The sequence below is a fragment of the Chrysemys picta genome, chromosome 6 (genome assembly GCF_011386835.1).
Source record: "Chrysemys picta bellii isolate R12L10 chromosome 6, ASM1138683v2, whole genome shotgun sequence".
Taxonomy (NCBI): Eukaryota; Metazoa; Chordata; order Testudines; family Emydidae; genus Chrysemys; species Chrysemys picta.
In genome coordinates, this window is record NC_088796.1 from 93,656,560 (window position 1) to 93,674,313 (window position 17,754).

The 17,754-nt window shown below is 41.6% G+C and overlaps 1 protein-coding gene across 2 annotated transcripts in view; it reads right to left on the reverse strand.

The window, feature by feature from the left end:
- Window positions 1–17,754, reverse strand: part of DOCK8 (dedicator of cytokinesis 8) — a 132,059-nt gene that overhangs the window by 6,983 nt on the left and 107,322 nt on the right. For both annotated transcript variants that reach the window (XM_005296756.4, XM_065549378.1), the window contains 11 exons: window positions 16,240–16,374; window positions 14,234–14,386; window positions 13,405–13,563; window positions 12,424–12,524; window positions 11,908–12,100; window positions 7,160–7,303; window positions 6,250–6,381; window positions 5,244–5,378; window positions 3,883–3,972; window positions 1,943–2,179; window positions 290–433 (listed from right to left, as the gene is read on the reverse strand). In XM_005296756.4, the coding sequence (XP_005296813.2) occupies window positions 290–433; window positions 1,943–2,179; window positions 3,883–3,972; window positions 5,244–5,378; window positions 6,250–6,381; window positions 7,160–7,303; window positions 11,908–12,100; window positions 12,424–12,524; window positions 13,405–13,563; window positions 14,234–14,386; window positions 16,240–16,374 (1,623 nt within the window). The remainder of the gene's footprint in view (window positions 1–289; window positions 434–1,942; window positions 2,180–3,882; window positions 3,973–5,243; window positions 5,379–6,249; window positions 6,382–7,159; window positions 7,304–11,907; window positions 12,101–12,423; window positions 12,525–13,404; window positions 13,564–14,233; window positions 14,387–16,239; window positions 16,375–17,754) is intronic.

The following is a 17,754-nucleotide window of genomic DNA, read 5'->3' on the forward strand; positions in this document are numbered from 1 at the left end:
GGTCAGAACAAGGAAATGCAAAGATTTACAAAAATAAATCATGGCAGGTAAAAAGTTATCCTGATTGTTCTGAACTTCAGAAAAAAAGTTTTCCCATCCCTAGTGGTTAGTCCACAAAGATGAGCCACAATGGGCAGTGTTCAAAGGGGTATCTGCAAGTAATCAGTCTGATTGGAAGTACTCTCACCAATGCAAGACAAAACGAGGTAGAAGAAAGCACACTGGGGAAAAAAGAAACATGCCAAAGGCTGTGCAGAAGACACATTATTTTGCTGAGCTTGACCTTTACCTGATTTACTGTGGCTCCAACAGAACCCTGCAGCACCATCTGGAGCATTTTGGCATCTGGTGGCTCCTGGTTGGTTGCAACAGCCAGTTCTAGTGTCTTCTTCTGCATGTCTTCAATAGCAACTTCAATTGGGGTTAAAATGAACTAATACAACGCAAGGACAGATGCATTATTATCTGAGTAATACTTGTATTACAGTTGGTGCAGGCATTGCAGGTGAGTGAAGCTGTTTTTGTGCTGGGTCACAGCCAGGGTGGTCAAAACCAGGACAGGGCCAGATTAACCTTTTGTGGACCCAGCATCAAACATATTTGTGGGCCCCCATGTAGTTTTTATGGGCCCCTTCAGAGTGTGGGCCCGGTGTGACGGTGCCATTGGTGCCATAGAAAATGTGCTACTGCCGGGATAGAGATGAAAACATTTATTCAAAAACAAAATAAGATATTTGAAGCCACACTTGATTGTGACCTTCACTCAGCCCATGGAGAACAAATTGGGATAACATCAATGCACCTGGAATACCCCTGATTTGGTTTGTGTGGGAGGGGGCTGTTTGTTAGTTTTATCCTTTTTGTCTAAACACTCAGGACCTGGGGCCTGAACACAAGTGCTTAATTAGCACACTTATGAGCCATATTAAGCCCAGATGTAGCAGTCAGTGGTGTTGCACCTGCATCTCCCCATTACCACCCAAAGTGATGTTTCGTAAATACATTTTTTGAAAGCAGCATTTTCTACTTTGGCACAATAATGTTTACAAAACCTTTTTAAAAGTTAGTTTCTTTACCCTATTTCTCCCTTTGCCTCACCACCCCTCATGACTGCAAGTGAACCAGTAAAGTTACTGGGGAGGAGTGTGGGGAGGAAAATTGCTGGTGCCCATCTGTTGCAGGGAGAAAGGTCCACTAAGAGAGACACACACACTTTACCACAAAAGCTACCACAATCCAGCCTCAAGACCCTACCCCAACCTTCACACCTGGGCTCTCCCCATGTCCCTCCTACTATCCCCACCCCACACAACTAACCCCCACCCTCACACAAAGGCTCTCCTGAATCTCCCTGCCACTGGCCACCCCCCCATTTTCACCCTAGGGCTGTCAACTCCCTCCCTCCTCCTGCCCCCCCCCAACAGAGCCAACCCCCATCTTCAACCCAGGCTCTCCCAACCCTCCAATATCACTCAAACCAGACAAATTTAACCTCCTGTAAATTCTGAGTCAAATCCATACACCAGTAAAGTCAATGGAAAGACATCAGTGGGCTTTGGATCAAGTCCTATATCTGAATTTAGTTTGTTTCTAGGTTATTGGCTTCCTGGCTAACATGGTCACTGTGCTTCCTACTTTTACAAAGCTGCTATCCTCTCATTCCTGTCACACCTCTTCTGCCATTATCCTTACAATTGGAATGCTATGTGGAACACCCATCTCCCCAATGCTCCAGAAGCCTGCAGGAGCATGCATTCATGCATCCGTTGACCTGATCTATGGCATTTCTATAGTGCTGGTCAGTGTACAATTTAACAGAAATGTAAACTTTCCTCACCCAGCACAGAGCTTGAAATCATCCCCTTCCAACAACACCCTCAATCCCTATCTACTGGCTGAGCTCCATACTCAAATTCACAGCTCTCACAAAGATGTCCATTACCTCTTCCTTTTGAATGACGTTGATTCTGGTTTTGACATAGGGGAAAGCATGCATTGTGGTCAGGATAGTATTCCTCTTGTACTGTTCACGCAGATCACCCCTAGGGCGTCCATCCAGGGTGAAAGGGGTGGTGTACATGAAACGCCGGAGGCTGAAGTTCTTCTCAAAGTAGGTCACCCTGTCTTTCATCTCATACTCATCAAAATAGGGCTCCACAAATGTAATTTGTATGTAGGCCTGGAGGAGGGGGAAGGAAGAATCTTTGTTTTAGTGCCAAGACAAATGACTATGAAATAAATGGAATGCATGAAATATCACAGAGCTCACAGTGAGATGGCATGTGCTAGAAGAGCACACAGGCTGTGTTTTGTTTATTATTAATTTGCTATCACACACAGCAGGACCTCTCTGATTCTACCACAGCTGCAATGACCTCATGTTGTCCAGAACCTACTCAGAGGCCTCAGTGTTCTGTATCTCCACTTTCCTTTCCCCCACTTTGCATCTGTACCACTCCCCTTAAAGTAATTTGTTATTGACCTCAGTGGGGCAGGACTGGACTACCTAGGCGCTGAATATACACTTGTGAAACCCTGCTGACTTAAATTAAGTTGCAATGGTGTGAGAGGAGAATTTGGCCCATTATGGGTTTAACCATTTGATTGAAGTGTACCAAAGAAAACTAACATGTTGCCTCTAGGCAGTGACTATATGTTTTCCAATTAAGACTGCCCAGTGACTTTATTTTGGTGTTGGGGCAGGGGAGAAGTACTAAAGAAACCAATATTCAGAACAGATAACACAAGTCTTATTTTTTCACTCATGTACCTTTTTTAATGTCAGCTCAATATAAACTAAGGAAAACAAGCATAGAAAGAAGAGAAAAAAAGAAAAGTGGAAACCACAAATATTAAACAAAAATGTAAAGTGAGGATAGACATAGTTTTCCACTAAGCCCTGGAAAGTGATCAGGATTTCCTATCACCATAATATGCTTACTCTGAACTCCACACTGGCTGCAGATCCAACTTCAGTGTCTTAGTCTTTATAGGTTTCAGAGTAGCAGCCGTGTTAGTCTGTATCCGCAAAAAGAACAGGAGTACTTGTGGCACCTTAGAGACTAACAAATTTATTTGAGCATAAGCTTTAGTAATAAATTTGTTAGTCTCTAAGGTGCCACAAGTACTCCTGGTTTTTTTTTAGTCTTTATAGTGATAAATAGAAAAGGATCTGGCTGTCTCAGAGACTGCCTCTCACTCCAAGCTCAAGTCTTGTCTATGTATCTTAGGTACTTATCTGACACCCATCACTGTACTATCTGAGCACCTAACAATCTTTAATGTATTTATCAAGACCACACTCCATGTAATGCTATCATCCCCATGGTACAGATAGGGAATTGAGGCACCATGAAGCTAAGTGACTTTCCACAGTCACCTAGGAAGTCTGTGGTACAGCAGGGACTTGAATCCAGATCTCCAAAGTGTTCCTAGCCATTGGACCATCCTTCCTGTCCTCTTGTGATGACTCTTCGTACTGCATTCTGAAGTCTATTAGTCTGCTCCCAGTAGCTCTTATGTAGCACTGTCCATCTAGAGCTCACAAGTGCTAGTGCCTTTTATATTTGGAGAAATTGAAGCACCGAGGGGTGAAGTGACTTGCCCAGAGTCACACAGCAGGTCAGCTGTACAGCAAGGAGGGACAGAGATCAGGGTGTCTGATTTACAGTCCAGTGCCCTATTCACTGGACCACGTTGCCTCCCCAGTTTGTTTTATAATGACAGCCTTGGACATCAAATACTGACACACACGCATCTCAGCTTTACTTTTATGAGTCAGCATTAAGGTCTCACAGGCAACTCCGCGCTCGCCTTTTTTTGAATCACTCAGTGCTCAGTTCTGTTCGAAGGACACGAATAGCTGGACTAATACCTCTGTACCTTATTGGGATGCAGCTTGCTTCTGTCTACAGGAGTGGAGTCTTTAATCACCTCCACAGCATCCTCCCCAAAGCACTGACCATAAAACCCCTGAAAAGGAAAAAATAATTATTCAGAGGTGATTTTACCCATCTGTAATACAATGCAAGTCATCTGTGCTGCTCTGATCAAGACCAGGAGTTGTGATAAGTTCTGGATGTAATGCAATAAGTATGCTACTGTAAGGGCTAAAGTCTGCAGAGGCCTAGACACCTTACTGATGAAGTCCCAACACTGAATTGTTAAGTAGGGTATGTCTACACTTACAGAGTTTTTGCGCTGTAAGTTTCACCAGTGATAGGGAACCGGTGAAAGTAAAGCGCTGGTTTGTGTACTCACTCAATTCCTCAGGTGTCAGAGAGTGTTTACACTAGCAGCACTTCCATCGAGAATGAGAGCAGCGCAGTACGGCAGCTATCCCACAGTGCAGCTCTCTCGATAGGTCTTGTGGGAAGGGGGAGATGAGCGGAAAGCATTCTGGGTCCCTGCTCAGTGCCCCGTGGTGCCCTGCTTCATGTCTCAGGAGCCCCATTACTTCCTGGTTTCTTCCATGGCATTTTTTAAAAAACCTTCTGCTGTCTGGCTGCTTTCCCCACCACATCTACAAAGAAAGGGAGCTTCAAACTTCCCAGGGCTTACAAGGGGAGGGGCGGACGTCCGTGCATCAGAGCAGCGGAGATGCTGGCCAGAGTGGCCACTTTTGGAACTGTGGGATATCCTCCGGATATCTGCTTGAACGTGTCTTCACTTTCACAGCAATCCAAAAAGAACAGCGGTAAGAGCTGTATGCCTCTCATGAAGGTGGTTTTCTTTTTTCCATGAAACTTCTGAGTTTCACCACAAAAAAGTCATTAACAAGTATAGACGCTCCTGCGGTTTTAGCACAAAAAAGGGACTTTTTGCACTTTAAATGGTAAGTGTAGACATACCGTAAAAGGCAGAGTGCCAGCAAAGGAGGGGGAAAAAGCGAAGAATCTGTCATTGCTTCCCTAAGCAAAAGTTCAAAAGGATTCAAAACAAAACTCGCATCCCCTCAGGTTAAGTCCCTGAATTCCTTATACAGGGAGGGACGTCAACCACCTCAAGACATGAGACCACAGGGTAATGAAAACTCTTAACATTATGTCATCCTGCTGTTATAGGGGCTGCAATCCAAGGTATCAGATACACAGACACAATGATCTGAAATATAAATCAACTTGATTGACTTTTGTACATTACCACCACCTACAGCTGCTGTGCTGTGACTTCTTTATTCACCTTACTATTTTCTTAGAAAGCATAACACAAAGCAGGAAGTTATACAACTATGATCTCTTTACCTCGAGTCTGTGAGAAATCTCAGGAAGTTTAGTAATTGCAGGCTCTTTATAAACAAATTCCTGTTCATCTAAGTCCCCAAATTTGGATCCATAGAAACCAACACGGAAGTAAGTTCCAAACATTCGCTTTTGACCCTGATTGATAAAGGGGGAAAAAAATTACATTTAGCTTTTCTTCCCTTAAATATAATCCAATGTTAATGCCTTATTCATCTGATTTATATATGAGGAACCCCATGGACCTTAAGTTTGTCCAGATTTCAGAGCAAAATATGACCCTATGTAATATCACCTTGTTTAACATAGCAAAAGTTTAGGTTTTGTATCAACTCACTTTTGCAAATCTAAAACAAAAGAAATGTTTCTTTTAAAAAAAATTCCAGTGGAAACATTTTAAAAACAAACATTAATCAACATTCAAGTATTTGCAACTCACAAAACTTTGTAGTATTGTAAAAGTCCACCAGAACTTGAAAGTGACTAGAAACTAAACTGACTGATCTATTTTCATTGTCCAAACCAAGAGAAATACAGAAACAGTATGAATACTGAAAAGTAAATTAGGTTTTACAATTCTTCTGTTTTTGTAATCTACGGTACTAGTAACACTGGCAAGAAAATTGTTTTTCTTTTTGAATGTGTGTGGCCAAATGTAATCATGCCTGCTTTCACCTGGTCTAAATTTTATTTGTGATTTTTTTTTTAACTCTGTGTCCCTTTAAAATATTTTGAATGTTCTATTAATCTCTTTTTATACATGTTGTTTATAATCCTCTCCCATCTCTTCATGTTTCTATGAGTCATTATGATTCTCTTCAGTGTAGACTATCCATAACAGGCAAGATCTAAATTACAACAACATGTAGTCCAAAACAGATGGAAACTCTGATTAGAGGAAGGAAGTGCTCCTGTTTGGTTGGATGGTCTTGTCTTCATCATCCCATAAGCAAACACTGCAGCGCAGCAACACACAACTTGCTCATAGAGAACCAGCAGCAGCAGGTACCTTGTTAATAATGCTGTCGAAGGCTTTTTGAAGCTTGCTGTGAGTAGAGGTAAGCTTCCTGAAGTCTCGATGTGCTTCTAGTATAGGGATGACAATTTTGTAGACCTCGTTCACAGTTTCGTACAATCCCCCCTTGTAAGAGGGAATTAAAAAAAGGAAAGAAATTGAGTTTTCATACATTATATAAAGAGATTGGATCCTCACTACAGGCATTGTAGGACAAGTTATTTTATAAGCTCATTTTTCTGATACGATGCCTGTTTTACCTTTTAAAAAAAATCAGTAAAGTGATTATGAGCCTATGGGAGTATAATTATATTACCATGTATTAATTTAGTAAAATGTCTTATCAAACATCCACAAAGCTCCTTAGTGATGTATACATGTGCTGAGTTGGATGGAGTTTAACTACATGACTCCCTTTAAAGTAAATGAGAATTGTGAGGCTAAACTCTGGCTGTGCTCTATATGAAAGCATATGGGTAACTCTTAGGGTCTACAGTCTATGCAGTAATATGAAGCTCTTTTTCAAATTTACTATATCAGGGTAATACCCAGAGGGCTCAGTTCACTCCTGGTGCAAAGTAAATTGCAAGCTCCAAGCAGTGATCAATCTGTCTGCAGTTGGAGCACAGCAATCCCCCCTCCAGAAGAGGTCATGGCCAGCCTAGGAACCAATACTGGTGGGGATCCTACAGGAGCCTCGGCAGAATGTTAAACTTGCCAATCCCCAGGGATAAGTCCCCACCCCACGCATCTACCCCTGAGGGCACAAGAAGTGAAAACTGCACTTCCTTACACTTACAGGTGTGAGTCTGACCCAATGGCCAAAATCATCCCTGGGGTAACTCCATTATCTTCAGTGCAGTCATACAGGGATGAATTTGGCCCGCCGTGTCTATTCACTCACCGTGCTGAAGAGCTCTGCAGCTTGTTCCAGCAGCCCCACCAGGCCGCTCTCAGAGAAATACCTCCCAGAACATATCCCATCCTCATCTGGAGACAAAATATCATCCGAAACAGCAGATTCCTCCAGCACATTGGAGGAAATATTCTGAAATAGATCACAACAGAGACCCCCATAGGGCTTGGAAACCAAAACCAACAGACTATCACAGAGGCACACCCTGCAACAGAGATTCTTCACTGACAAGAGTCTTAACACAACAGAAATAAAACAACAGAAGTTCCGCTGCTGGATACAAGGCTACCTTCCATGAAGAAGCTCTTATCACGTCATAAACCCCAGCACTAGAGATCAAGGGGCTTGTCACCAGAATCCCGACTTGTCCCTACCACCTCAGTATTTTGAAAAAAAAACTCCCCACTAGTCCCAAAATTCCCTCTGTAGGCAAGAGACTTCCAGGCAGCTGCATTTCAGTGAGGGGGGCTAAAGGTTTCCATGGTGTCGTGCTCATTTTCACTCTAACAACTCTTCCCCCTTGTCAACTGAGCATAATTGCCTTCTCCATAAATCCTTCCAAGCTTAAATTTTCCATGCTTCATATCAGCCCAAAGTTTGCTAAATGGGTTTTGACTCCACTTATGCAAGTGTGGAAAAGTGCAATGCATAGGATGTTGCTTTAGAAACCATAATATTTGAATTCTTTTTTTACTTATACGTGTTTGATTTCTCAATCTCAGTGCTCCTTAATGGTATTTTACTGCGGGTAATATATTAGAGCCTGATCCTGAAGGTAAGTTTCCCACTGAAGTCAATTTCTTAAGGGAAGATGTACTGAATAAAGCCTGCAGGATCAGGCATTTACGTTTTTTAGGCCACTTAGTAAAGTCTGGAAAATGCTTTGGCATCCATTGGAATGAAAAGCAACATATAAATGCAAAATCATCATAACATTAGCATTGTTAAATTATATGTAAATATAAATAAACATAAAGACACCCCAGCATCAGTAGCTTTCAATAGCTGCAACAATTTCTAGTTTTTGATTTGTTTTTAATTGGAAAAAAAAAGGTAAACTGAGATCATGTGGTCTCATGTTTTAACAGAAAGTGACATTTGAACTCCGTCTCAGTGAGGAGAAATGCCAGCTAGCTGGGAATTTGATTTTGGAAAGGCCTTTTTATAAAATGCCAGACACCAAGTGCCACTACTGTTGATCTGACTTAAAGTTCTGATAGCCCACATCAGTCACTGCATGGGGATACTCATCTCCACTGCAGCTTTATGGGCACATTTTCATAGAGTCTGAGGTCAGAAGGGACCACTGTGATCATCTCATCTGTGCTCATTTTTCCTTCTCTGTGCGAGAAATTCACTCTGTGCAGAGCACCCATACAAGGCCTGTGCGTAACGTTAGTCTCATTTAAACCCTAACAGGGAGTCCAAAGAACAGAGTGGCTGAAATGGGACTTTAGTGACACACAGAGCCTATGCTTTCCTTAGCACAAAGGGGAACTTCACTCAATATTATTCATATCAAACATTCATCAACACTAGAATTTGTTTAATTCTTATACACATTTATTTAAATTGCCAGGATTAAAAAATAATGGGAATTTGGAAGATAGGGCTAAACTTTTTTCAGCACTTTGCACTTCGTTATTAATTAATTTATATCAGGAGAGTCTTTAGAGGCCTCAATCGAGGTTCAGGGCCTCACTGTACTAGCCACACAAAGCAAAAAGCCAATCCCTGAGCTAAGGAGTTTACAATCTAGCTAACAAATGTACTGCACTTTTCATCCCAGTATCCCAATGTGTTTTCACAGCCTGTTTAGTACTTGGAGTCCTACTGTCCTTTATGAGCACTTTCATAGGAAATTTAAAAGAATTCGGAGCAGGGATTTATTAGAAAGGGGAAGCAAAGGAAATTGCAGCCATCAAATTATCTGCTCATTGCCTCTAAATATTTTCCCACAGCCCCTTTCTATTAGCTAGGAACTGTAGTATCTGAGCACCTCTTCTATACATTTCTGTGGTTTGTGTTACCTTTTGAGAAATGTATGCAGGACAACATTCCATTAACTTTGGTCTGCAGCTTTTGTCTTGATCTGCTAGACTTTGCTGTGTCTCCCCACCTTCTATATCTAGGAATTTCACAAATAAGTTAGAGAGATAGTGGGTGAGGTAATTTCTTTTATTGCCTTAACTTCAGCTAGGGAGAGAAACAGGCTTTTGAGCTTGCACAGCGATCTTCACCTCTGTGTAAGCTCAAAAGCTTGTCCCTCTCACCAACAGAAATCGGTTCAATAAAAGATATTACCTCACCCACCTTGTCTCTCTAATTCCAATGGGGCCAACATGGCTACAACAGCACTGCATACAACAAATAAGTTACTGATTCAGGGCCAGATGATCCTGAATATTTTAGCATTCAGGCAACACTTTGGGTAGCTGTATCCAGATCCACATTCACATAAGCTGCAGAATTCCAAATCTCCTGAACTTGCACGATCCTAACAGCAGTATATTTAACCCTTGCTGTACCCTTCTGGATGTTTAGTGAAGCTTACAGAGCAACAGAAAAGTTTCAATTCTGAATAATCTACAATCTTTTTGAGTCACATATACTTAGTTTTCCTTGAGAAAAGCCAGCATTTCTAAATAGCACAAACTCAAGGGGCTTGATTTTCATTTATGCTACATACATCCTGGTTCAGGGAGTATAAAGTGGCCTACACTTAAAGTGGATGTAAGTGTAATTTACACTCCCTTTGAGTCCCCTTTACTCAGTGTAAAGGGGACTTAGTGTAACTGACAATCAGGCCCAAGATGAATTTTGTTGAAGGAAAGATTTTAGAGTCTACATTGCTAATGAGCTATGTATGTGCATTCTGACAATAGACTGTTCTGTTTTGCATAGCATAAAGAGTAAATGTGATGCTACTGGCTCGTATAAGGGGCTGGGAATTGGAATTCAAGACTCTACTAATGATTGTGTGAGGGACCTAGGGAAAGTCATTCAAATCTCTCTATGCCTCAGTTTACCCATCTGTAAAATTGGGATAATACTACTGCTGACCTAATATTTATATACTAATATTTTACATTTTTATAGCACCTGCCATCCAACAGCTCAAAGTACCTCACAAACAGTCCTTAGATTGTAAGCTCTTCGCCACGGGAAGCGTCTTTTTTGCTTTTGTATTTGTACAACACCCAGCACAGTGGGGTCCTGGTCCATGACTACAGCTCCTAGGTGCTCCAGTAATACAAATAATAACAATACTAAAGCACTCTGAGCTGACAAGTATTCTCATCTTTCTTGTTTTATAGATAAGGAAACAGAGAGCGGTCCAGTGGGTGCCTTACCCAAGATTACATAATAAGCCTGAGCCCAGGCTCTGAATAAAACCGAGATGGTCTCACTAGTCTTGTGCTTTAGCTACAAGATCATCCCTTCCACTCTCAGCCTTACCTTAGAGGCACTGCAAGGCTTAAGTAATGTTTGTAAAGCGCTTGGAGCTCCTCACATGAAAGGCTCAGTAATAATACCCACCACTTTGCCTTTTTACAGAGCAAACTGAAACCTCAATTCTGCTCAGATAAATGGCTATGTCACTGAGAGGTTTCTAGATTCTTAAGGAAGAATATTTTTTCGTTACCTCTCTACTACAGAGCGCTATGGCTCACCTGTCCTTTTTCCAGACATGTATTTTGATGAGAAGAGCAGATCCACCTGGGATGCTTCTAGACACTATTTGACGTTGATAAGATCAGTGGATTCTAGCTGAGTAAATGAGACAAGATTTCCTACCAAATGATGGTATGGAATAGCTTTGGTGTGTCTCCCCACCTTCTATATCTAGGAATTTCACAAATTAGTTAAAAGAACAGGAGTACTTGTGGCACCTTAGAGACTAACAAATTTATTAGAGCATAAGCTTTCGTGGACTACAGCCCACTTCTTCGGATGCATATTAGTTAGAGAGAAAGTGGGTGAGGTAATTTCTTTTATTGGCTCAACTTCAGCTGGGGAGAAAGACAGGCTTTTGAGCTTACACAGCACTCTTCTTCGCCTCCATGTAAGCTCAAAAGCTCAAGAGAACTGTAGAAACTAGGTTGGACTGACACTTTTAAGGAGGCCTCTCTCCTATTGGTGCACAGGTAGAGAATTCATTTAAATGAATGCTAGTTACATGTTAAGAAAAGCCACGCGTTGGTGAGAGATTAGCCCTTTATGTTTAGAATGTTTTCTGTGCATCTGATTCAATTAATAGGCATGAGTTGCCTACAAAGGAGGTGCTTACTTGCTATATTTTGTGGCTGCTATGTCATTCAGCTACAGACTACATCTTAGACATTTAATATACCTAAAATTGGAGCTACCCATTCAGTAATAATATTAACTTTCATTCTAAAGTATTCAAAAGTGCTTCAGAAATTAGATATCTACCAAATTTTCAGATACTTCTGGGATGGAAGCATTGTCTAACAGCCTACGGCAAAACTATGAAACAGTTTCAGCTATTCCAGCAGTCTAGCGACAGTTGGTCCCAACTCAGTGTTAAGCAATGAGGTCTGGCCACAAACTAAGGTCTTGGGGAAAGGGGCACATTATACAACTGTTGAATGTTGCCTTCTAGATAGCCCAGATGTGGATTCGGTTAACTGGCTCTGATTGGTGCCAGGCGACACCTCACCAAAGTCACTAAAAGAGTACCCAGATACAGAAAAAACGCATATTCTTTCTACCTGAAAGCTGACGCTGCCCACTGGCAGGTACTTGTGATCCTCTAGCATGCTCAGGTATTCCGCAACCAGAGCTGCAGCATGGACCAGGCACATGGCTGCCTCAGTGTAGCACTTCTTCTTGGCGTGTTTCTCTGCCATGTTCTGTAGCCAAGTCAGCCTCAAGTCAGGTGATGTCTGATACCCTTTGGCAATTCTAGCAATACAGGTCAAGAAATATATTTGAATTGGTTTCTTTCTTTCTTTAAAAAAATACATATCTATCTTCATAACTGCTTATAATGTGCATATTGCATCACAAATGAAATTGAAAATTGGCTTATAAAAATCTTTAAAAATGTAGACAATTGACTGGTGCACTTTGTATGTTATATCACAATGAAAAAGCTCCTTTTGTCTAAACACTGCACCTGGAGAGCTTGTCGGTAAGAAATACTTGGGGATCTCTTTCAAAACCCCACAGGCCCTTTGTGTTTGCTTCATTTTAATTCATTCAACAGCAGAATAAGAAGGTTTCACCTGTACATGAGATCCATGAGCATCTCTGGATCTTCCTGAAACTCCCTCATTTTCACTGTGTCTGACAAGATACTGTTCAGATTACGTAGCAGCTCCTTCACCTGGAGATACACACACATAAACCCCACACGTTTCAGGGTTTGATTAAAAGTTCAGCATCAACACAAGATGAGTTATTGCTTACTCTATTAACTGTTGGCACAAAGAAAAGTCACAATGCAGGACTGTGGCAGTGCAGACTGTACCAGTCATATTCATTCAGCAAGCAACTAACAGATCAATGACAGGGCAAAAGACACACACACATACACAATAGCTTTATCAAATCAAATAAAACAAGTCCATCTCCTTTTGTTCATGAACTCTATAATACTTATTCCTAAATGGAGTGCAACTTCTGGTTCAGGAAAATTGCAATATATTGTTAAACAGATGTTTTTGCAATTCTTAGCACCAGATGTTTCATTATCTCACAGTTAGACATGGTGGTTGCTAGTAATGCAGTCACTTCCTTATGAACTGAAAAGAGTAGGAATTTTTTTTAAACTAAGGTTTCCATATACAGCTGTCTTACTCTGATAATGTGGAAAATGACAGGTTCCTATTTCTCATGATGGTTATAAAATCATCATAATTTATAAAGCGGGATGCATAAAAGGGGAAATTTGATTAGCCAACATGTGTGTCAAACTGTTAGTGAAAGCAGGGTAACTCAAGTGACATGGAATAATTAGAGATGCTACCTGTATATTTTATTTTAAAATGATGTATTCCTTTTATACAGGAACTGTTTGGATAGTTGGAAGAACTTAGCTTTCAGTTTCATAACTCAAACCACACAAAGAAGTGCAAATATCCTAATTGCATAACTTCTAGGCTATTTCCTTTAAAATAAGGTTTATGTCATTTTTCACTGACAGCTTTGGGTTTTGGAGGATGAGAGGTTCTGAAAAAAGCATCAGAAGCCACAAAAGGCCTAACCTGGACTGGAAACAGGGTTGGCTGCATGTCCATATCTTCTTCTGCATATGCCAAGATGGTTCGTAAGGATCTTCTGAGATACTCCTCATTGAAATCCGATGATTTACCAACCAGAGAGGCCAGGGACATTGTTACCTGCATCTTCACTCTTGCAAAATTCTTTATAGGTGGGGGGAGAAAGAAAAAAAAAAGGTCATGCAATAACTACAAGGTGTACGGATTCAAATGTATTAATTTGCCACAGGCACCAGACATTTTTATTCATTTGTGTGCTCTTGGGATGTAAACCCACATCTTTTCTATTTATTTAAATACAATGGGCCAAGTGTACCAGCTTATGCCATCTGTCATTTTGGCCAGTACTTTACACGTGAATACCTTAGGGCTACATAGTTTCTGAGGCTATGTATCTATGCCGAGTGTAAGGGGAAGTAAGAATCCCCTCTGTCACACCTCTGCACATGCTACCTGGACCTTAGGACCAGGCACATAGGTGCTACACCCCATCAGAACAGCTGGATAATGAATAGGTGGAGTCCTGGCTCCCTTCCCTCAATGAGCCAGCCTGTGCAGCTGAGCTTGTGGGAGACGTTCAGGGAGTGGGAATGTTGTAATTTGCTGCTGATATAGGCCAGCAAACAAACAACTATCATTTGCCACCCCCAGAGCAGGAAGCAAGCAGGGTGGGAATTGTGCCTCAGAGGTGTGCCTGCAAAAGCACCTCCTCCTTACATACAAATCTTTTCAATGTATTATCATTTTTAGGATTGGTTTTAAACTCTAATGCAAAAGAGTGGCATCAAATTCTTTGCTGTATCTAATAACTTACACTGATGGAGCTGAAACTGTGTCTCATAAGGAGGTAAAGGGTAGCACAGGCTTGAATTCGGGTGATGTCTATGCTGCTGCTGCAGTGATGTAGAACTCTTTGACACAGGTCAGCACACTGCTCCATCTCCTCTTCAAACAGCAAGTCTCCAAACTAAGAGAGGCAGAGAAGACACCATCAGGGCATTCGACCCCAAGCATTCAAATGTCACAGGTCAGGCTCAAAAAGTCATGAGATTTAAAGACAATACTGTTTGCAGTTCTTTTGATTTGGCTTCTGGTTTCTCAGCCTTTCCTCCAGACCTAGGAGGGCTAGAAATTTACTCTTTAAAAAAATAAACAAAAGCTACGATTCTCAGATGATCTCATGACTCCAGGAGCTTTAAGAAAACACCAAATGTGGCAAGATTTGCAATAAGATTGTGAGAGTTGGTATTTCCAGACTTTAAGCACACCAACACAAAGGGATGAAGAAATATGCCAACAGTGCATTGAGAATATGGAACAATTATTCATTGGATTTTTTCACATCCTGCTGGCACCCTAACCCCCGGCACCCCACAATTTCATTCTCCCCAAAACTTCCAGCACTAACTTCCATCCCAGACCCTGCTCCAAACTTTTGATTTATGATAGGTTTGAGACACACAGATTGCTATTGGTTCTGGTAGCCCCACAATGTGCTTGGCACTGTGAAATACAAAGAAGGCAACATCCCTGAAGAGCTCACATTCTAAACAGAATACAGATGGATACACATATACTGTTTGTGCATAGATAGGAACTTAGAAGGTGTGCATGTAACAATAAACACATGCCATTATCTCTCATTGTTGCAACCCTTGTGTGCCTCTTTCTGAGTCTCCACCCTTGGTTCATTGTCTTATCTGGCTGTGTTATGTCTAATCTACATTGCAAACTCTTTGGAACAGGGTCCCATCATTTTTCTTTGTTTATAAAGCAACATGCACACACCTATAATGCATTATAAAGAATTAGAATGATTGCTTCACAAATTACAGTACCAAGTCATGTTAATTGGAAGATACACTCATTATTATTACTGAAATCTGTCATAAGTCACTTTAACTGGAAGAGTCCAAAGATAATTAAATTTCCATTGTACTTTATGAGTTTCATAACTACTCAGGAAACTACCTTATCATTAAGCTTGTCTGCCTATCTATATTTAATGGAAGACAGACACTAATTTGGGCATGATTATCCTGTTTGTTTGTTTTTTACATTTAGGATCTTCACAAATCCTTTTTGGAAATTCTTTTTCAGAGGAGAATGACTCCTTTGCCAGATGCTAAAATATTCTGAATGAGGCTCTTCTCTTAGGACTCTATATTAAAAGATAACAAATCTGGTATGATTCATGTTATAAAGACAGTAGGCCAAAATCGTCCCTTATTTACTCCTGTGAAACTATATTAACTTCAGCAGGGATGCACTGGGGAAAGTGTGGGGATAATTTGGGTTAGTATTTAGAAAAAATAATAGTATAAATTATACCAACAGACTCAGATTCTCATCTCAATTATATATGCTTAAACGTGGAAGAATTCCACTTAGTTCAGGTGATTGACATCAGTGTAACTGATCAGAATTTAGTCTTGAGGCTGTAATAATCTGATTTTTACTATATTCATGAATTCAGTGCAACCAAATTCCTGAAAATTAAAATAACTATTTTAATTAAAGCGACCAATCCTTTTGGATGGAATTTTGCTATGCATTTTTATCAGTATCATTTTCTGTGTTCATTGATACATGTCTAGAAGCAAAAACAATACAATACTTTTATTCCACCTGAGTTTATCAATGTTTCCAAAGAGTGGAAGCAGACAGCCCAGTGCAGTCATGAACGGCCATGCATGCACCAGCATGTCTGTACACAACACCTGTTCTGATGGGTGCAAAAGTGCAATTGGGTCTCCACTCTGAAAACGTGGCCCTAATGTCTTAACCAGAAGGACGGAAATAAGTATGTTTAGAGTTTACCTTGGCAATGAGCGCTCTGAGTGTGGCAAAGCAATGAGTCAGGTACGTGGTGCTCTGATCACAGCTGAGAGAATTTACCAGGACCTTCAGCACACCTCCCAAAAGGTTATCTTTGCAGTCTACAGCCGAGCTCGCCTACACATACAGAAGAACAGTATTCATGTAACTAGGCAAGCTAACAGGAAACAGAAGCATAGGGACCAAAATTCTCTTCTATTGTCCAGGAGACCAAGATTGGAATCCCTCGCAGGCTGCAAACAAAATGCTTCATCACACTGTGTTTTATCCTACGAAATAGGAACGGGGAAGTCACTTCTCATGGATCAGGGGTAGAAAGGGAAAGAGGAGTCCTCCCTGTGCCTCAGAGACTAGGTCTACACTACCCGCCTGAATCGGCGGGTAGAAATCGACCTCTCGGGGATCGATTTATCGCGTCCCGTCGGGACGCGACAATCGATCCCCGAATCGACGCTCTTACTCCACCAGCGGAGGTGGGAGTAAGCACCGTCGACGGGAAGCCGCAGAGGTCGATTTTGCCCCCGTCCTCACAGCGGGGTAAGTCGGCTGCGATACGTCGAATTCAGCTACGCTATTCACATAGCTGAATTTGCGTATCTTAAATCGACCCCCCCTGTAGTGTAGATGTACCCCAGTGTTCCAAGGATCCTCCCTATCCATTGTGAACTCAGCACATTTCTATACCCACCCTTAAAGCCCCAGGTTTTCATAATCTTGCTTCTGGCTGAGTCTTTTTTATGTGGCTTTAAAGGCCTATATGGCACTCCCTTTGGAGGGCGTCACTTTTCTAATGCCAGGGGTTACAGAGGAATACGAGGTGTTCTGCACTGCTTCCACATGCTCACATCCCAGCAGGCAGATCCCTCAGATGGCATAAATTGTCATCGTTCCACTGACTTCAGTGGAGCTGTAACATTGTACACCGGCTGAGGACCTGGCCTCTGGATGTTAAGACCCTGATCTGGCAAGTTGCTTCAAGTGGGCAGACCCCTGTGCTAGCAGGGCTCCAAGCAGGCATAAGGGTTCTCCTGTGCAGAGCACTTTGTAGGATTGGGGACTAAATACCGAGATCTCACATGACAACGCAGAGCAATGCCACAAGTCCATCAGGCCAGCCCAGACCCAAATGTTTAAGATCCTCAGACAAATTCCTGAAATAAATGAAGATCCTTCTCTGCACCACCCTCTTCAGTTAGAGCTGAGAAACCCCAGTGCCCTCTAAAGCCCACTGAAATTGAATTTCAAATACTGTTATAAATAATCGGGGCCAAAGTCTCTTCTCAGTTACATGCTGCAACCCCACTGAGTGAAAGGGGATTGCACCAACAGATGACATGTTTGCCCTTGGGGGGGGGGGTTGGGATAACTGGGGATCATTTTTTATTTATTTCAGATTGTATATGTTTCCAGGGTCTTTTTAATTAAAATGTACGGCCTAAGAGAGAAATGAATCCTGCTCACTTTGGCATCCAAGGTGCCGGACTGGCCTAGAGCTAG